We start from the raw sequence: 21,091 nt of genomic DNA, 5'->3' as shown, positions 1-21,091 counted from the left end.
CAGTGATGGTGGAAAAATAACTCACATTTTTTACTTAAGTAAAAGTATCAATACTGAAATACTCTGTTACAAGTAAAAGTCCGGGATTCAAAATTCACCCGAGTAATAGTACAAAAGTATTGGCAGCAAAATATACTGAAAGTACCAAAAGTAAAAGTACTCATTATGCAGAATGTCCCATTTCACAAGTTTTCAAACGTATAAAGTGCTTAAAAATCATTTGAAAATAGCAGATCTACAAGCTCACAATGCGTCGCGATGCGACGCATTGTGAGCTTGTAGATCTGCTATTTTCAAATGGCCTAAATGTACACATAGGGCTGTTTTGAGACCAATTTACAGAAAACCCCAGATTTGCTGTGAAATCCTGAGTGTTCAAACTGGGGTATTTTTGGGGATAGAATAGAGGTAGGGGAGACCAAACACACACAAAAAAAGGAGGAAAAGTTAAAATTCATGGTGTAGTCCCTTTAAAGTCTTTATCACCAAGCAACTCCACGAGGGCTTTTTTCCCCGCTTCCCCCCCCCCTCTGAGACAGATTACTAGACACCCGAAAAGGTTGTTCATTAGCTTTTAAAGCATGACCCAAACGGTCACCAGATAATTCGACCCAGGATAATTCGACCCGGTCAGGTCGACCCGTTGGACCGGACAATTCGACCCGGCTCCCCCTTTTGGGCGGGGGCGCGGGGGGGGGCGTGGGCGGGGACTTCTTTCTTCTACAATAGAAGAGTCAGGACGTCACATTCTAATACAACCAATATACCCAACCTCTGCACCGGCCTCAGTGGCGCACCTCGTTAATCATTAGACTCCCAACCCACTGGGTTCGACTCCAGCTTGGGGTAAAGCTTTTTCAGTCATCCGCGGACTTATTTTTTTCGCCGATAAAGTTTAGTTTTGGACCATGACGGAGGCGCGCCGACTCAGCAGACCTTGAGGCTGAGGAGTTGCGCCCGAGCGCCTCCAGGCGCGAGTGCCCGCAACGACCAGCCGATGGTCTGCTAGTCGACTCAGCGCCGTCCGAGTTATGTACCGGTATAGGGACAGAATAGTAAATATTTTTGGTGGGGACTGCGTTTGCCCCACTGACTGCGTTTTCCCCAACTGCCACTCAAAGTGAGTAGTACTGGCCAATCACAGGGTCACCAGATAATTCCTTGTACTCTACTACCTTACTATATACATACTATACACTTACTAGATACTACTATATACTACTTAAATATACATCTCACTCAGCGACCCAGGACAATTCGACCCGGTCAGGTCGGGTCGAGCTGACTCAAATTCGCGGCTGGGCGAATTGTCCTGGGTCGAATTATCTGGTGACCAATCAAACGATCGGGGGGGAAGCTCTACATGACCGAAACGTTTTTTTTTTAAATAAATGTTCTCTTGAAATGTGCAAGTAGCAGTGTCTCTCCTTCTTTGATATTCATTTTATCAGACATATGCTCCCCTTCCTACAAACCCATTGTAACTTAAACTCCATTTTTAGCAATTATAGACACACGTCCTGCTTCTGGTGGCAAATGTTGGACAGTAAAGAACATATACTTGAGTATTTCTTTCTTTCTTTCCATCCACTACATTTCAGATATTTTAACTCCACTACATTTGTGAGAAGATACTCTTATGGACTCACACTTTTCATCTGCTTCAGTCCTATTTCAAATATGGTGAAAATAGCAGATCTACAAGCCCACAACACGTCGCACCCCAACAAGTTGTGAGCTTGTAGATCTGCTTTTTTTCCATTTGTAAATAAATGACGTTTCCAGATCATTTTCTTTTTCTTGTCTTTTTCTTATAAAGATTACATCATTCTCCTCATGACAAAACATCATAAAAAACACTCATGCTTAAGGTTTTTTTTAAGTAATCTTATTGAATACAATAATATAGATAATCAAACACAATGATGACATGATTGTGAGTTGAAGACAGATTACAAACCGTAGGCACAAATGTTTATATAAACAGTGGTGGAGAAAGTACTCAGATATTTTACTTAAGTAAAAGTAGCAATACCACAATACAAAAATACTCTGTTACAAGTAAAAGGCCTGTGTTCAAAATGTTACTTGAGTAAAAGTACAAAAGTATTGGCATCAAAATATACTTAAAGTACAAAAAGTCAAAGTACTAAAATGTTTGAACATAGCAGATCTACAAGCTCACAACGCGTCGCGATGCGACGCGTTGTGAGCTTGTAGATCTGCTATATAGCCTATAGGTATAACACAGGGCTAAAGTGGTTAATGTAGGTTTTATGATGTAATACTTTATATCTGAGTAGTAACAAGGAACTAACGTTTTCAAATAATTGTAGCAGATCTACAAGCTCACAACGCGTCGCATTGGGAATTGGAAATACTCAAGTAAAGTACAAATACCTCAAAATTGTACTTAAGTACAGTACTTAAGTAAACGTACTTAGTTACTTTCCACCACTGATGATAACATGATTGTGAGGAGAAGACAGATTATATACTGAAGCACAAATGGTTTCTATAAGGCAGGGGTTCTCAATAAGGCAGGGGTTCTCACACGCTTTCTGTTCAGGGACCCCCATCTAAAGATATGTCGTGGCAGGGACCCCCATCTGGTTTAAGGTCACTTTGCCCACTTTATTGTGCTTAAAGGAGCACTTCACTCATTTGGTTGATATTTATATCAAAAGCCCCAGACAGTTTTAATAAACACATCGTTTTTCAAAGTAAAAGCTCCAGATATTGTTTTTCTAAATGAAAGCTCCAGACATCATGTTTCACAATAGAAGTTATAGTTTTTCCAAAATAAAATTCCCAAAACCAGTTAAAAAAAGAAAAAGAAAAGTTCCATACATTTTTAACAATCCTCAAACAGTTTTTCAAAATAAAACCCACTCACATTGTTTTTTCAAAATTAAATCCACAAAACCAGTTAAAAAATAAAAGTCCCATACATCAATAACAACAATCCCCAAACATTGTTTTTCAACATAAAAGCATAGTTGCCCCCAGATCTAGTATTTGTTTAGTTTTTTTTTCAAAATATAAGCCACTAGAGGCCCGGGCGCCCCCTAGTAGCCTGGCCACGAATTGTGCGTGCGCATTGCTTGTTAGTCGCACAATACCTGGAAACCTGGCAACCCTGTGGCTGCTCCGTTGCAGACAAGCAGAGGCACGCTAGCCGAACGCACGCGAAACATGGCGGACCCCCTGGGGGTCCGTAGAGACCTAGTGTGGTCTAGCTCTGAGATGAATGGAGTACACAGACATTATGGTGACTGACTATGTGCAAGAGAGAAACAAGTAAAGCGAAAGCAAAGCTAAAGGGCTACAGTGGAGACGGACCAGAGAGACGGACATATTTTAATGGCCGCCGCTTGGTTTTGTCTGGGCTCTGGTGGGCTGCACTCGGCTCGGTAAGACCCGTATGAACGACAGAGACACACGGCAAACAGGCAGAACAAACAGCCACGCATGCGTACCACTCCCAACTGTAATATAGAGATAGATGTTGTTTTTAAAAAGTCACTTTTTCTAAATATAAACTCTTTGTTTAGTTTTAAAGGAAAAAGATACCATGACATTTAGTTTGACATATTAACCTTATATTCTCATTAAATACCTGCAACATCCCCACGGCCCACCAGGGGGCGCCGGCCCACAGGTTGAGAAGCGGTGCTATAGAGAAGCAGGTCTGTGTGTCATGTTCTTTTTTTTCTCCTTTTTTCTTTTTAACCCTTTTCTCCCCAATTTACTGTGTGTTGTCACTGTGTTGTTTCCTACTGACTCACCTACCAGTGAGGAGCCCCTACCGAGAGGACCTAGAGCCTTCATCCTACTCCTCCCACCCAACACTCCCTGCTGACAGCCCCCCCCCCCCCACATGTTGGCGTAGACGCACGGCGCTGGATTCAAACCCACAACCTCCAGGATGTTTAGGTTGGGGGGGGTTTGGTCCAGGGTGCTTTGGCCAAAAGATCCAGGATTCGGCGGAGAGCGTCAGAGCAGTTCTCCACCTAGTGGACACCCACAGTAAGAACAGCATAAAGGTTTAAACAGAACGGTGGACAACATGTGTAGTAAAGTGTTCTATGAGGATTCATTACAGATCAAACAGAACAATGCTTATCCGTAGGAACACACACTGAGGAGAGAAGAGCTTTGAATCAACATCTGGACGTTACCTTGCTCTCCAAAGAAGCTTGTTGTTCAGTCAGTTGTTCAGTCAGTTGTTTCAGCTGTTTCTGTTGTTCTTTTTCCATTCTGTCCACTCTGCCAAAACACACACAGATTGATTGATTGATTGATTGATTGATGTTGAAGTAACACACATACATCTAAAGCAGGTGGTTTCAACTGATTTTGACCCAGGGACCACCATCCATATATTCATATGGTTTATGGTGAATGTAATTATTAACATGAAGTTAAATTACAAAGTATTTATTGTGTGTGGAAATACACACGACACGACACGCCACGCCACGCCACGCCACGCCACGCCACGCCACAACACAACACAACACAACACAACACAACACATCACATCACATCACAACACAACACAACACAACACAACACAACACAACACATCACATCACATCACAACACAACACATCACATCACATCACATCACATCACAACACAACACAACACAACACAACACATCACATCACAACACAACACAACACAACACAACACAACACAACACAACACAACACAACACAACACAACACAACACAACACAACACAACACAACACAACACAACACAACACCTCACCTCACCTCACCTCACCTCACCTCACCTCACCTCACCTCACCTCACCTCACCTCACCTCACCTCACCTCACCTCACCTCACCTCACCTCACCTCACCTCACCTCACCTCACCTCACCTCACCTCACCTCACAACACAACACAACACAACACAACACAACACAACACAACACAACACAACACAACACAACACAACACAACACAACACAACACAACACAACACAACACAACACAACACCTCACCTCACCTCACCTCACCTCACCTCACCTCACCTCACCTCACCTCACCTCACCTCACCTCACCTCACCTCACCTCACCTCACAACACAACACAACACAACACAACACAACACAACACAACACAACACAACACAACACAACACAACACAACACAACACAACACAACACAACACAACACAACACAACACAACACCTCACCTCACCTCACCTCACCTCACCTCACCTCACCTCACCTCACCTCACCTCACCTCACCTCACCTCACCTCACAACACAACACAACACAACACAACACAACACATCACATCACATCACATCACATCACAACACAACACAACACAACACAACACAACACAACACAACACAACACAACACAACACAACACAACACAACACAACACATCACAACACATCACATCACATCACATCACATCACAACACATCACATCACATCACAACACATCACAACACATCACATCACATCACATCACAACACATCACATCACATCACATAACATCACATCACAACACATCACATCACAACACATCACATCACATCACAACACATCACAACACATCACATCACATCACATCACAACACATCACATCACATCACATAACATCACATCACAACACATCACATCACATCACATAACATCACATCACAACACATCACATCACATCACATCACATAACATCACATCACAAGACAGTCAGGGGGAGAGAGAGACAGTCAGGAGGAGAGAGAGACAGTCAGGGAGAGAGAGAGACAGTCAGGGGGAGAGAGAGACAGTCAGGGGGAGAGAGAGACAGTCAGGAGGAGAGAGAGACAGTCAGGGGGAGAGAGAGACAGTCAGGGGGAGAGAGAGACAGTCAGGGGGAGAGAGAGACAGTCAGGAGGAGAGAGAGACAGTCAGGGAGAGAGAGACAGTCAGGGGGAGAGAGAGACAGTCAGGGGGAGAGAGAGACAGTCAGGAGGAGAGAGAGACAGTCAGGAGGAGAGAGAGACAGTCAGGAGGAGAGAGAGACAGTCAGGAGGAGAGAGAGACAGTCAGGAGGAGAGAGAGACAGTCAGGGGGAGAGAGAGACAGTCAGGAGGAGAGAGAGACAGTCAGGGGGAGAGAGAGACAGTCAGGAGGAGAGAGAGACAGTCAGGAGGAGAGAGAGACAGTCAGGGGGAGAGAGAGACAGTCAGGAGGAGAGAGAGACAGTCAGGGGGAGAGAGAGACAGTCAGGAGGAGAGAGAGACAGTCAGGAGGAGAGAGAGACAGTCAGGGGGAGAGAGAGACAGTCAGGAGGAGAGAGAGACAGTCAGGAGGAGAGAGAGACAGTCAGGAGGAGAGAGAGACAGTCAGGGGGAGAGAGAGACAGTCAGGAGGAGAGAGAGACAGTCAGGAGGAGAGAGAGACAGTCAGGAGGAGAGAGAGACAGTCACTAGTTTGAGCCACTGGCGCTGCTTAGTGCCTGGTGGCCATCTTTGGGGTGGGGGGGGGGGGGGTTAATGAGCCGCCTCGGGCCTAAAATGATGGTAATTGTTCAGGCCTTCATTTTCAGTCCCGTTCTCTCTAATCCTCACACTCCTTCCTGACACACACATTTACTACTTTTGTTACAATACTTATATATATATAATATATATACATACAATACAATATATGGTATATATATATACACATACAATTTACTACTAATACCGACAGCATTCATTCTTTTGAAAAGAGACGTTGTTTAAAAGGTCTTCATAAATACTTAGGTATATTTCTATGCTCACCTTCTTTTCATTGTCGTTCTCGGTGTGACTGACAATATGTTCAGGTTCAGGTATTGGTCCAGTGGTGCTCGGTTCATCTTCAGGGTCGATCTTTACTCTAACCTCTACATGTTCTCTCTCTGTGTCACTGTGCTCGTCTGTGTCACATAGTTCTGGTTTTGGTCTCAGTGGATCCAGTTCTGTCATTTCAACAGCTCTGTCACTCTCCTCCATGTCACTCATGTTGTTTGTGTCTCAGTGGATCCAACAAACTGTATTCTCTGATAAATGTCTCCTTAATGATGACTGTCAGTGAAGCGTCTAACGTCAGGAATGTTGTTTCCTGTCAGAAACAATGTGAGCTACAGTAGCTCTGTGTGGGCGTGAAGACATGTATTCTCTGATGAACCGGTTCAACTGACAATCAAAGAGAGATTAAAAAGTAAACGTCACAAACACACCGGTGTCAACTGAGGTGACCTCTGGTCTTTTGACATAACTGCTAAGGTCGTCTGTGATTTTAACCCCCAAGTCTATCAGCCATGTCACATTACCAACCATATAAAACCTGACAACGACAGTAAAACTATAAAAATATAGTTTTAAAGGAGTTAACTGGATGGCAGAGTTTACACCAATTATACAAAGAGGGGGGGGGGTATTTTATTTTAGTTGTTTCCCGACCTCAAAGCGCCCTCCTCCAGGCCGGGTTGCCTTCCCAGGGCATGCAAACTTTGTAAGGCAGTCTTAGTCAATTGGAACTTGATCACTTGATCACATGACCCCAGAGATAATGTCCGTCGATGCTTGAGAGTTTTGGACAACATCTGTAGGAGTGGTAGCACAAAGTTGTTATTTTATAAGAAATATTTTATAAGGCGCTGCACTGCGGCTGACACACACAAGAGAGCTCTGTTTGTTCGTTGTTTTAATGTGTTGTTTTTAGCTGTTCACAAGCATTTTTGATACTTTATTTTTTAACAAGCACAACGGCGATGATCTATAATGTCTGCCATCATGTGCAAATTGGGATCCGTGCTGCTGATCCTTTGGATTATTCAGCTTTTTGCAAGCGGAGACTCGTACATTACCTACGGGAGGGAGGAGCTACTCCAGCTGGCCCAGCGGGCAGTCGGGCAACCCTGGAGACCAGAGCATGACTTCCCGGTGGAGTGTCTACAGACGGCGGAGCGAGCCGAGCTGTCTACCCACACTAGGAGGCGAGGTGCACGGGGCGGAATTCGGCGTCGCATCCGAGCGAGACGAACAAAGCCGCCTCTGCCAACGGTTATATTATCCAACGTGAGATCGTTGAGGAATAAGATGGATGATCTTCATGCCTCTGTACAATACTTGTACGAGTATAGGGACAGCTGTCTCTTATGCTTTACTGAGACCTGGCTGAATCCCTCTGTTGACAGCGACACTCTCGCACTCCCAGGGTTTGGGACACCGATCCGCCAGGACAGAGAGCAACAGACAACGGGGAAGAAAATCGGAGGGGGCGTGTGTCTGTATATCAACAGCAAATGGTGCAAAAACCACATAGTGAGACACGCCGTAACTACTCCTGATATTGAACTCCTCTCAGTGTCACTGAGACCCACATATCTGCCACGGGAATTCGGACAGATTTTCGTGACGATAGTTTACATCCAACCAGAAGCAAATTATACGAAGGCAGCAGATAAGATATACAAACACGTCCAGGACCTAGAAGCTATTTCCCCAGATGCCCCGAAGCTGATTTTGGGCGATTTTAATGGCTGTAAATTAACTTCAGTGCTGCCGCATTATCAACAGTATGTTAAATGCTACACTAGGGGAAATAAAACTATTGACCTATGTTATGGCAATGTTAAGGCTGGCTACAAAGCAATTAGAAAACCACCGATAGGCGGATCTGACCATGACACTGTGTTTTTATTACCATCCTACAGACAAAAATTAAAGACTGAAAAACCTAAAGCAAAATTAGTGAAAGTCCGGGATGAGGACAGCGTACAGACCCTGCAAGGTTGCTTTGACTGTACAAACTGGGAGGTATTTGATAGCCCAGATATAGATGAACACACAGATGTGGTTACATCTTATATTAATTTCTGTGTAGATAATGTGATCCCCACCAAGCAAACAAAAGTGTACGCAAATACTAAACCCTGGGTCACTGCTGATGTTAAAAAGCTCTTAATGGAAAAAGAGTGTGCTTTTAAAGCAAATGACAGACTTAAGGGAAAAGGAATTCAGAGAGAAATACAGACAAACATAAATCAAGCGAAGAGGAACTACACATTGAAAGTGGAGCAACTGTTGAAGGACAATGATGCAAGGGGGGCATGGCGAGGAATAAAAACAATGGTGGGCATGAATCCACAGCGGACCGACTCTGCACAAACAGCAGAGGATGCCAATAACCTGAATACCTTTTTTGCACGTTACGAGACTGACAGATTATTGGAGCCCAGAGGTGACTGGACAGAGGGTGGGACACCAATACGTGTAACACTGGAGGAGGTACAGCGTGCACTCTACCAGATAAACATTAGGAAAGCCATCGGCCCTGATGGGATAGAGGGAAACACACTGAAGAAGTGCTGTGAACAACTAAGCCCTGTCTTCACCAGACTCTTCCAGGCCTCACTGGACTCTCAAATAATTCCAAAGTTATGGAAAACGTCTAAAATAATCCCCTTGCCAAAAAAGCCAAAGCCCACTGAATTAAATGACTTTAGACCGATAGCTTTAACTCCAGTGGTAATGAAATGCTTTGAGCGCATAGTTCTATCCCACCTGAAATCTGAAACCAGTGGTCACATGGATGCTTTACAATTTGCATATCAAGCAAAGAGGGGCGTGGAGGATGCAACGGTAACACTCATGAACCATGTTTACAAACATTTGGGAACCCCGTCATCTTATGTGCGCATACTGTTTGCTGACTTCTCATCTGCCTTCAGCACCGTCCAGGTAGACAGACTGTCAGAGAAGCTGGGCAGTATGGGAGTAAATCCCATCCTCATAAGGTGGATAAACAACTTCCTTACTGAGAGGCTGCAGGATGTCTACGTCCAGGGAGGACAATCATCGTCATCAGCCCTCAGACAGGGGTGCCACAAGGATCCGTCCTCGCGCCTCTGCTGTTCATATTGTATATTAATGACTTGACTATAGTCACCAGGACTACTGTAAAGTGATTAAATTTGCTGATGATGTGGCCCTGATAGGCCTTCTTACTGATGATGAGACCAGTTATAGAGCCGAGATTGATCACTTCTATAGCTGGTGCTCTGTTAACTCATTGATTTTAAATACAAAAAAGACCAAAGAAATGGTAATTGATTTTAGAAGATACCCTGCTTCTCTAACTCCTGTAACTATGAATAACGCTCCCATCGAAATAGTACAGGAATACAAATACCTTGGCACCATTATCGACAGTAAACTCACATGGAACGCTAACACCAATGCCAGATCTGCAAAGGCTCAACAACGCCTGTACTTCCTAAGGAAACTTAGAAGCTTTAAAGTGGATAAAACCCTGCAGATACTGTTGTTAGTCCGACAGCGCATTCCTCCGACAGCGCATGCCTCCGACGTTTCCAATACTAACCCTATACCAAACCCGAACCCTAACCCTAACCGCACGTGGATACCACATAGTCGGAGAAATGGGATGTCGGATTATCGTATGCCTCCCCTGTTCTATAAGACCTGCATCCAGAGTCTACTGACCTTCTGTATTCAGTGCTGGGGGGGAGCACTAAGTTTGCAGAATAAGAACAAGTTAGACAGGGTGGTTAAATTAGGAGGTAAGATAACAGGTGAAGTAATGTGCAGTATCTCATACATGTCAGATCTGTATACCAAGAGACTAGCACAAAAGATCATAGCTGATCAGTTGCACCCACTATGGTATGAGTATAAACTCTTACCCTCAGGGCGGAGGTACGGCATGCCTCTGGCAAAAACTAAGCGAATCATTACGTCCTTTGTTCCACGCAGCATTCAGCTGCTAAACAAAGACAAGTCTTTATTTTAAGATTGTTTTGCAGTATGGAGCCTGACGATCATGCAGTGTTTTGCTTTTTATGATGTACCGTATGTATTACCATGCTCATGTCATGTTTTTAGTCTGTGTTGTATTTATGTGTGCTCTCTGTGTGCAAAGCAAATTCCCGTAAGGGCAATAAAGGTTTCATTCATTCAAATGTAATGAGGCCCACACCAGTTCAAATATGACTATTTTGGGGGGGTCACCAGTTCAATTATGATTATTTTTGGGGGTCCCCAGTTCAAATATGATTATATTAGGGTGTCCCCTAATCGAAAAGCGTGGTTTGAAAAGTTTCTTGTTGAATTTTATTTTATATTTTCTAATTAGTGCCATAACTAAATTAAGATTAGCTCAATTAAATCGAGAGAGACTGAACTTTGTATCTTAAACTAATAAATGAGGCTCTCTGTGGATCCTCCCACCCCTTACAAAAGTAGAAAATGGTTTAGCCCGCTCCCTGCGCTTGGATGGGACCAGAGCCATTTATTAGAGAGTTACGCTATAACCCTGGGGCAGAACACAGCGTAGGAGGCAGGACGTTAACGACCGTCCATCTACTCTGCAGCGAAGCTGACAGACACTTCAGCATTTGATCGTGCCGCCAAGTGTAGCGACCTTGTTAGTCCATGAGCCAGAGCCCCAAAATTGAGCAATGATTATCAAAAGAGTGGGCAAAACCATACCTATATTAAATTGTTTATAGGGTCAATACGAGTAAATAAATATATGATAACCTTTCCACAGGAGTAGCTTTTTCATGGTTATCACACATTTTGTTATTTTCCCCATACGTACATGACAGGTGAAAAAACATTTTAAAAATAGTTATCATAATGAAACTTTCCCAGTTGATTACTTACATGAAGACAATGATTTATCCTATTACAAGTTTTCTGAAATTGTATATTTAAATATGCAAATTAGGCATTTAGTCCATGAGCCAGAGCCCCAAAATTGAGCCAGATATTGAATATTCCCTCGTTAAAAACCTTTGACTCCAACATCTTAACAAAATTAAATAAGTATGTTGACTCTGGCTTTGTCCAATGTTCCAATGTTGATTCTGGAAAGTTATGCAAATGTGGGCATATTTTGGGCCTAATGCCTCATTTGCATATTCAAATATACAATTTCAGAAAACTTGTAATACGATAAATCATTGTCTTCATGTAAGTAATCAACTGGAGAAGTTTCATTATGATAACTCTTTTTAAAATGTTGACATTTTTTCACCTGTCATGTACGTATGGGGAAAATAACAAAATGTGTGATAACCATGAAAAAGCTACTCCTGTGGAAAGGTTATCATATATTTGTTTACTTATATTGACCCTATAAACTATTTAATATTGGTATGGTTTTGCCCACTCTTTTGATTATAAAATCTTGTCTGGCTCATGGACTATGTGTAAGACTTGTCTTGCAGCCGACTAGAATGTGCTTCAAGTTAGCTGGAGATCAGAATCAGAATCAGATTCATTGTCACCTCCACAATACACACTAGGCATACAGGGGAGCAACATACTGTTCTCCACAACTCATGGTGCTTCACATTTAAAAACAATAGACACATTAAAAAGAGGCAAGGCCATTAAAAAAAAAACATTATAAAGTACAGAGAGCAGAAAACATTGGTAAAAACAAATAAGTGCTGATGCATTCAAAGTGCAATATAGATACAGTTCTATTTAAAGTGCCATGACCATCTCTTTGGTTTTATCCACATTTAAGGACAAGTTGTTGTTTTACACCAAATGGCCAGTTTAGTTTAGTAGCAACCAAACAGTTCAAATATCAACACAAAATACAGAGACTAACACTTTACAAACAAAACAAAGATGCATAAAAAAACACAAAAATAAAAACACATATGTACAAAAATGGGGGGGGGGGGGGGGGGGGGGGGCGTCTGTCTAACGGGAAAATGGTACTGCCTCCTCTTATGGCCCCCTGAAAGGTGAGTTTTTAAGGCCGTTTTAAATGAGCCCAGCGAACTGCATTTTTTGAGGGATGGGGTTAGACTGGTTACATGTCGGCTTTCCGACATGTCACCTTTCCGACGGTTACTAACCCTATACCTAACCCTAACCGCACGCGGAAGCCACGTAGTCGGAGTCGTGGGATGTCGGAATGGAAGGCGCTTACCGGTTAGACTATTCCAAACCTTGGTGGCCGTGCTGTAGAAGGAGAATTTACCCATGTTTGTTTTATGGGTGGGTGGTACCAGATTGTTTTGTGACTGTGGGTGTCACCAACCTTTTGGAGGTATTTAGACATATGCGGGTATAGAGGGCATTTCAAAACATTGCATAGGGCGCCAAATTGCCTAGAGCCGGCCCTTTATTCAGGCAGCATACTAGGCTCTTCTTTGATAGTGGAATGACAGTGGCATATTTGAGGCATTTTGGTAAAACAGCCTGACTCAGGGATGTGTTAAAGGCCCTGCAGCCTTGCGGGGGTTAACCTGTGACAGGACTCTCCTCACACTGGTAGAGGTGAGACACAGGGGTGCAGTACGTTAGTCCGACAGCGCATTCCTCCGACAGCGCAGCGCTCCAACGTTTCCAATACTAAACCCGAACCAAACCCGCACCCTAACCCTAACCGCACGCGGATGCCACATAGTCGGAGAAAAGGTCTGTCGGATTAACGCATGCCTCCCAGACACAGGGCTTTCTCAGCAGGTGTGTTATTTGTGGCCTCAAACCGTTCAGCTGGTTAGGGAGGGAGGGGTCTCTGTCACAGACCTGGGGGGGGCGACGTGTGTCTCTGCTTTCAGTCAAGTTGTTATTTATTAGGCTTATATATATATTATATGTTATATATATATTTCTTCACTCTCTTGACTCCCAGAGACAGATGGTTCCTTGCAGTCAGTGGAGGAAAGTAACTCCAATATAAGTATTTCAAATGTCCAATACTTTTACTTCTACTCCACTGCATCTCAGTGGCAAATATTGTACTTTTACTCCACTACTATTATTTGAAAGCTTTAGTTATAGTTACTTTTATAACAATCAGAAACATACAATTGTAGTATGTCTGAGTTATATTAAAGAAATGAAGGTCCAGTACCTGCGGCAGGAATTCTTTATACTGTAAACCAGGGGTCTTCAACAGGGGGTCCGGGACCCCTAGGGGATCCTCAGAGTTGCTACAGGGGGTCCGCCACATCTCTGTGATATAGGATCATTGTTTTTTACATTAACCACTTGAACCCTCGCATCCCTATTCTAGGACAACTTTAGCCGAAAATAGCCGATCTACAAGCTCACAACGCCTCGCGATGCGAGGCGTTGTGAGCTTGTAGATCGTCTCCTTTCGGCAAAGAGGGGAAAAAAGAGCAGACCAAGTACAGACTGAAGTATTGACGGTTTAAGCCGTTAAATGTTTGAAAATACACATTAACACCAATCCAACATCTATGAAAAGCTTTAATCTGCAACACAATGTTATGTAATATATAGTGGGGGTCCCTGCTTCATCTCTCTCAGTTAGGGGGTCCCTGCTTCATCTCTCTCAGTTAGGGGGTCCTTGGCCTGAAAAGGTTGAAGGCCCCTGCTGTAAACAAACTGTATTGCTGACCAAAAGGAAAACACATTAAATGTATTTTTTTATCTGACCCAATCTTAAGTAAAGGATCAGTACACTTAAAAAATACAAATGAACATGATCAAACTCAGTTCTTTAGTCCCACAAACACAAAGTTCTTTTAAATGTCTCCAATGAGTAAAGTAATCCAAAAGTAATCCAACAGATATTGTCTTGTACTTCTATTTTCCAAAAATCAGGTAAATCCCAAAGTCATCAAATAAAATGTCAATGCATAAAAAGTTTATTCCTCACCCAACCTTCAAGTCAGAGGTGACATGTTTTTTTTTTTGTCCAAAAGCTCTGACTGGCTTCAGAGATAAACCCTCAGAAATGTTCCTCCACCAAACGTCTCTCCTTCCAGATCCATATAAGTTCTCCGGCCACACTGCTCACTGGTTTATTAATTCCTGATTTTGGTTTAGTTTATAAGCTTATAAGAGTCTCTCTCTCTCAAACACCACCAAACACCTTTTTTTTAATACTTAAAATGGAACCCCCGGCCGCCTCACTTCCTGTACTTTTATAGCTGTTCCTGATACCTCACTTCCTGTGGAACTTTCGCTACGTGTGCTGCTTTTCCCCCACAGCTCCCCCTATGAGTGAACCGGAGATGGACAGAGGGGGCATGTAGGGTATACATGGGCAACTGGCGGCCCCCACCTTCACTTAATGCGGCCCGACAGGTTAATATCAGAATAGTGATATATTATTGATTTCAGCTGTTATGATTCAGAACATGCAAACATGACCCGCTTTAATTACTTCAGTCTATGTTAGTAGCTTAATTAGTATTAAAATTCTGTCATTTTTTATGTCATTTTAATGTATTTGTATTTAAGTTCATAAAGTTTTTGAAAAGCAGTTGAAATTAAATAAAAATGTAGCTTTTCAGGATTCCTATTAAAAATAGCAAAAGAAAAATCAGGATTCCAATTCAAAAGTAGCAAAAATAGCAAATTAAATCTACAAGCTCAAAACCTGTCGCACTGCAACGCGTTTTCAGCTTGTAGATCTGCTATTTTTGCTACTTTTGTGTGACATATATGTATATGCCATGTGTCTCTCTGGAGTGAGTGTGTAAATATAGTGTCCCTCTACATCATCAAAGTTGCATCACCTCTGATGTAGGGTCTTCACCGTACCATTGGATGAGGTTCTGTGGTGACGGTAGGACAAATCCGGTTTAGACCGGATCCAGTCCTGTGCTCTACACAGGACTGGATCACTGAGCAGTAAATAGACCACCCCCACCCCCCTCACAACCAACCAAACCACACACTGTTGACATGAGGAGCACTGGCAGAGACTCATTAAATTCCACCAACATTCTAAACATGTTTGTGGTTAATTGGCTCAGGCTTAACAAATCTTAACAAAGCAGAAACTGAGGCCCTCTCTGATCTTCAATCTGATCCCTCAGTCATTATTCGCTCTGCCGATAAAGGCGGTGCTTTAGTCATTCTTAATAAGGCTGACTATGTATCAGAATGTAAAAAACAGTTGGAGGACACCAATTTTTATTGTCCTCTACCAGGTGATCCCACAGTCCAGTTCAAAACTATAATTTCTGAAGTACTAGGACGTTTCTCCCACTCAGGTGAAATAACTGAAAAAGAGTTTGATTTCCTCTCTGTACAAAACCCCAGAATCCCAGTTTTTTACACCATTCCTAAGGTTCACAAAAACCCTACACACCCTCCTGGCCGCCCCATAGTGTCAGGTATTGGTTCCTTGACCTCCAATATCTCTACTTTTGTAGATTTTTTTATCAGACCTGTAGCCGAAGAGCTCCCTTCCTTTGTAAAGGATACAGGTCATTTAATTACTTTGTTGGAGTCCCTAGCCCCTCTACCAGCAGAATGTATACTAGTCACTTTTGATGTGGAAGCACTTTATACAAATGTTCCCCATGATGGAGGTATCCAGGCCTTAGATCATTTTCTAGAGCCTCGCAGTGCAAATTCAATCCCATCAAACCATAGCATCATCACCCTTGCCGAGCTGGTGCTAACCCATAACTACTTTATGTTTCAGGATGACTTCTATCTGCAGAAAAAAGGTGTGGCTATGGGCTCTAACATGTCTTGCAACTTTGCCAGTCTATTTGTGGGGTACCTGGAAAAAACTAAAATCCTGAACAGTGTTGTTAACCCTTTTTTTCCCAACCTGTTGGTTTACAGGAGGTATGTAGATGATATTTTTTGCCTTTTCAAGGGCTCTATTGACCTTTTGCATGGTTTTTGTAATTTCCTAAACTCTGCCTCAGAGCATTTGAGGTTTACTGTGAACTTTGATTTGCATAAGGTCAGTTTTTTGGATACCTGGATAATCCGTAAAGATGATACGCTATACACTGATTTATACACCAAACCTACTGACCGGAACAGCCTCCTCAGAGCAGACAGTTGCCACCCACTCCCTTTAAAGAATAGTCTACCATATAGCCAGCTTTGCAGACTCAAACGCATCTGCAAAGACCCACATTCTTTCACAGAACACTCTGGCATCATGATTGACAAATTCAGGCAGCGGGGATACACAGAAAAACAACTTAGGACAGCTGCTGACAGAATTAAGCAGAGACCTAGAGCTGACCTCCTTATAGAGGTCCCCAAAAACAATAAGAAAACAATTCCTTTGTTTATCACGAAATACTCCAGAGCTGCTGAATGCATCAAACCCATTCTAAACAAACACTGGCACATTTTAAAATCTGACCCACAGCTTCAGAATGTGTTTCCTGATCCACCTAGAGTGTTTTTTTCCAGGGGTAGAAATGTAAGAGACGTGCTAGTCCACTCTGATCTTCCCCCACCAGTTACTATATCACAGCGCACTCTCAGCCCTATCCCAGACGGGAACTACAAATGTGGCGCGTGCGCACAGTGCAATAGTACTTTTAAAACTACTTTTTTTAATCACCCCCACTCTGGCAAAGTGTTACCTATTAAAGGCATAATCTCATGCAAGACCAAAGGTGTGATCTACGTGATCTATTGCCCCTGTGGCAAATATTATGTAGGCAAAACTATGCGTGCCCTAAAGACACGTATAGCAGAACACCGCAGCTCTATTAGATGTAAAAATCTGCTATACCCTGTTGCAGCGCATTTTGTTGAAGCTGGTCATTCAATCTCCTCTCTCCGCTACCTAGGTATAGAGAAGTTGCCCACACCTAGAAGAGGAGGTGACTTCGACAACTCTCTATTGAAAAGAGAAGCATGGTGGATTCATTCCTTAAACACTTTAGCCCCTAATGGTCTTAACATTGATTTCGACCTGAGACCCTTCTTATGATGGTGGGTAGAGCTTCATGTCCAGCAGCCTATTTGGCCTGGACTTATTTCCCTCTACCTATTTTAAAAAAACATTTGTAAAATAGTCTAAGAAATTTCAGTGCCTTCAAAGTTTTTTCTATATATGACACTATTTCCTAGATGCCAAATGATGTAAAGAAGCATGGTCCTAGGATTCTCCATTGTGTTTTTAATTAATAATATGCATCCACTCTCAATGTGTATGAGGTCTCTCACACAGGAGTCCTGACACACTGGTCTCTGCCACACTTGATCTTCTCCTCTCCTGTGGTTCTGTGACCTGGGTTCTATGATTGTCATGGATGTACTGTTGCTGTATTCATATGTCCACTTTTTTATTATTCTTTTCAATACTTAACTGAATATATTGTTGTAACTCTATGTATTAATTGTTACAAATGTCATGTATGTATGCATCTTTGTTGCACCCTGCAAGCTTGTTAATGGGAACCAATCACCCAATTTGGGCGTGAGTCAAATTGAGGACACTCCCTAAGGACTCCTCTTTTGTTCCCACAGTCTACATAAGCAACCAGCTCTTACATGCCTCTCATACCCTGATGAAGACATAATATGTCGAAACGTTGGTAACTTATAAATAAAAAAGTTTATTGCATCGTGGCTGCGAGTCTGTGCGACCTCTCTTTTTCCCTTTTTTAGTTTATATTTCCAGTGGTCAGCACCTCCTTACTACTGGTGTGCGCTTTTGCTCTTTTAATTGGCTCAGGCTGACACATTATTAGATAGTTAGTTTAGTCATAGGCTTAGGGTTATGTTTAATTTAATTTCAAATAAAAGTAATTTGTTGACTTTTATATTGATATTGAAGTTAAGATTAATTGCTTTTCTATCAGACTTACTTTAGAAAACCTGCAGACAGTGAAGTTATCCACTATGTCAGGGGTCTTCAACCTTTTCAGGCCAAGGACCCCCTAGCTGAGAGAGAGATGAAGCAGGGACCCCCTATACTCTATATTGCATAAAATTGTGTTTCAGATTAAAGTTTTTTTTTACTTAGTCTGCTCTTTTTTCCCTCTACACCAAAAAAAAAAAGCAAAAAATAGCCGATCTACAAGGTCTCAACGCCTCGCAGCGCGAGGCGTTGAGAGCTTGTAGATCGGCTATTTTCGGCTAATGTTCCCCTCAGAAAAGGAATTCTAGGGTTCAAGTGGTTAATGTAAAAACATCCTATTACACAAAGACCCCCTATAGTAGCTCTGAGGACCCCCTAGGGGTCCCGGACCCCCTGTTGAAGACCCCTGCACTATGTATACTGGCAGGAGGCAGTCCTGAGACAGGCATTACATGTTCCAAGTATATTCATATTTAGGCCTTATCAGTACAGACAGTATGGGATGCAGAGAGGGGGGGGTTGGAAAAACGTAAGTTTTCGCACACACAGAACACATGCACACACGCTCTCTCTGCGTACTAACATCTTACATCACAGGAGCAAAAGAGCCTCTTAGCTGTAAAGGTGAATGGGTTTGTATTACAGGAGGACAGGAGGTGACAGGAAGTTCTTCCAGCTAAACTAGTTTTTTGTTTGTCAGCGTAGCTTTGATAGTTGTGGTTTCAGGTTCTGTCGTCTATGATGAGAAAGTATGCAGATGGAACAATGGGATCAAGTATCAAGACGTGTGACGAGTGATTAATGAAGGGCATGACACGACTTAAAGGAATGCAGTGTCACAATAGTTTGATGCAAAGGTGCAGCAGGCCCCGATTAACCCTTCGTGGTGCCCTGTGCTACGGACACCGGCGCATTTCACCGTTTTAGCGCTCCTTCAGCTGCAGCTGCTTCTAAAATGTCGGCTTTTCTGCGATAGTTCAGTGTTATAATAATTTAGTTGTTATTGTTATTATTGGACACTTTGAAACACTTTCTCTCAACTGATGAACATTAGTTTAACTTGTCCAGTTCTGCCCGTCTTTACCTTGGTAACAAACAGCTTCTGAACATGATGACATGCCATGTGTTGGCTCTGTTCACTGTGGTCGTACCGCTGACTGACTCACATAGCGTATGACGTACGAGATGCAGGTGTCACACACAATACCACACATCTACCTCAACATATTAATGAGCATGTCATCCAGACACTGTATGAGTCACCACAATTATTCAAACACATTTTCTAAGATTAGATTGTGAATACATTTAATACATTTAATATATTTAATACATTTAATATATTTAATATGACGCATACGTCACAGACAGACAGACGAGTCATCAACACTGACAATTCTACTCTCCTGCCTGTCGTCAGTGTTGCCAGATTGCGAGAGAAATAAGCAGGCAGGTCTATGAAAACAAGTTCAAAACAAGCGAATAAATATATATAGACTTCATAGAAAAACAAGCTCAAAGTCGCTTATAATAAGCAGATATGGCAACACTGCCTGTCGTGTGTGTGTGTGTGTGTGTGTGTGTGTGTGTGTGTGTGTGTGTGTGTGTGTGTGTGTGTGTGTGTGTGAGTGTGTGTGTGTGAGAGAGAGAGAGAGAGAGAGAGAGAGAGAGAGAGAGAGAGAGAGAGAGAGAGAGAGAGAGAGCAGAAACCACCAGGAGAGTTTTAAAATCACTTCTATTCATTTATGTATTTATTCACTCTTTGAAAACATATAAAACAATGATTCCATCAACAGTGGAACGCAATATGCAACGGCAGTAACCATAAGCCAATGTTATGAATATTAACATTACAACACGTTAGGATACATATTACTACTGCTGCGCAGTGCTGGAAAGTAACTAAGTACATTTAATTAAGTACTATTTCCAAAATAGTATTTCTGAATTCCAATACTTTTACTTCTACTCCACTACATCTGATCTCAGAGGCAAATATTGTACTTTTACTCCATTACAATTATTTGATAACTTTATTAACTAGTTACTTTGCGTATATATATGATTACATTATAAAACATACATTAACCTCTTTAGAGGATATTTGAACATATCAGATCTACAAGCTCACAACGCCTACTTTTTCCACCACTGCTGCTGTGACCTCCGACCCCCACTGGGTCAGGCCTGTGCGTTGGTCATGCCGAGGGGTCAAAGGTCGACCTCCTCAGGGACGATGAGGACGATGGCGTCTTGGTTTCCTCTCCTCACCACAGTTTGCAGCGCTTCGCCTCGCCTTACGGCAGCGCTGACCTCAGCGGCCGACGTGATTCGCTCACTGTTGACGCTGATGATGACGTCACCCTTCTTTAGCCCCGCCCTAAGGAGAGGAGAGGAGAGGAGAGGAGGGGAGAGGAGAGTGGAATTAGTAATAATAGCCAACACAACCTGAGTAATATGAACTTTTTACGTAGTAATATGGTATAATATTACTGTTTTGGCAGAGTAATA

The 21,091-nt window shown here is 42.6% G+C and overlaps 1 protein-coding gene and 1 long non-coding RNA gene across 2 annotated transcripts in view; both read right to left on the bottom strand.

Annotated features, from left to right (window-relative positions):
* Positions 1–2,241: 2,241 nt before the first annotated feature.
* LOC311060551 lies at positions 2,242–7,074 on the bottom strand. The gene is made up of 3 exons (XR_014602281.1): positions 6,784–7,074; positions 4,182–4,269; positions 2,242–4,013 (listed from the first exon to the last, which is right to left on the bottom strand). It is a non-coding gene; the product is annotated as an uncharacterized lncRNA (long non-coding RNA).
* A 13,235-nt stretch (positions 7,075–20,309) lies between these two features.
* Positions 20,310–21,091, bottom strand: part of LOC311060567 (serine protease HTRA1B-like) — a 19,493-nt gene continuing 18,711 nt past the window's right edge. Inside the window, exon 12 of the mRNA XM_084078800.1 lies at positions 20,310–20,960. Coding sequence (XP_083934926.1) covers positions 20,792–20,960 — 169 coding nt within the window. The 3' untranslated portion in view covers positions 20,310–20,791. The remainder of the gene's footprint in view (positions 20,961–21,091) is intronic.

This window comes from Gymnoscopelus microlampas (genome assembly GCF_963454915.1).
Source record: "Gymnoscopelus microlampas genome assembly, chromosome: 14".
NCBI lineage: Eukaryota > Metazoa > Chordata > Actinopteri > Myctophiformes > Myctophidae > Gymnoscopelus > Gymnoscopelus microlampas.
This window is presented reverse-complemented; position numbering and strand designations above follow the sequence as displayed.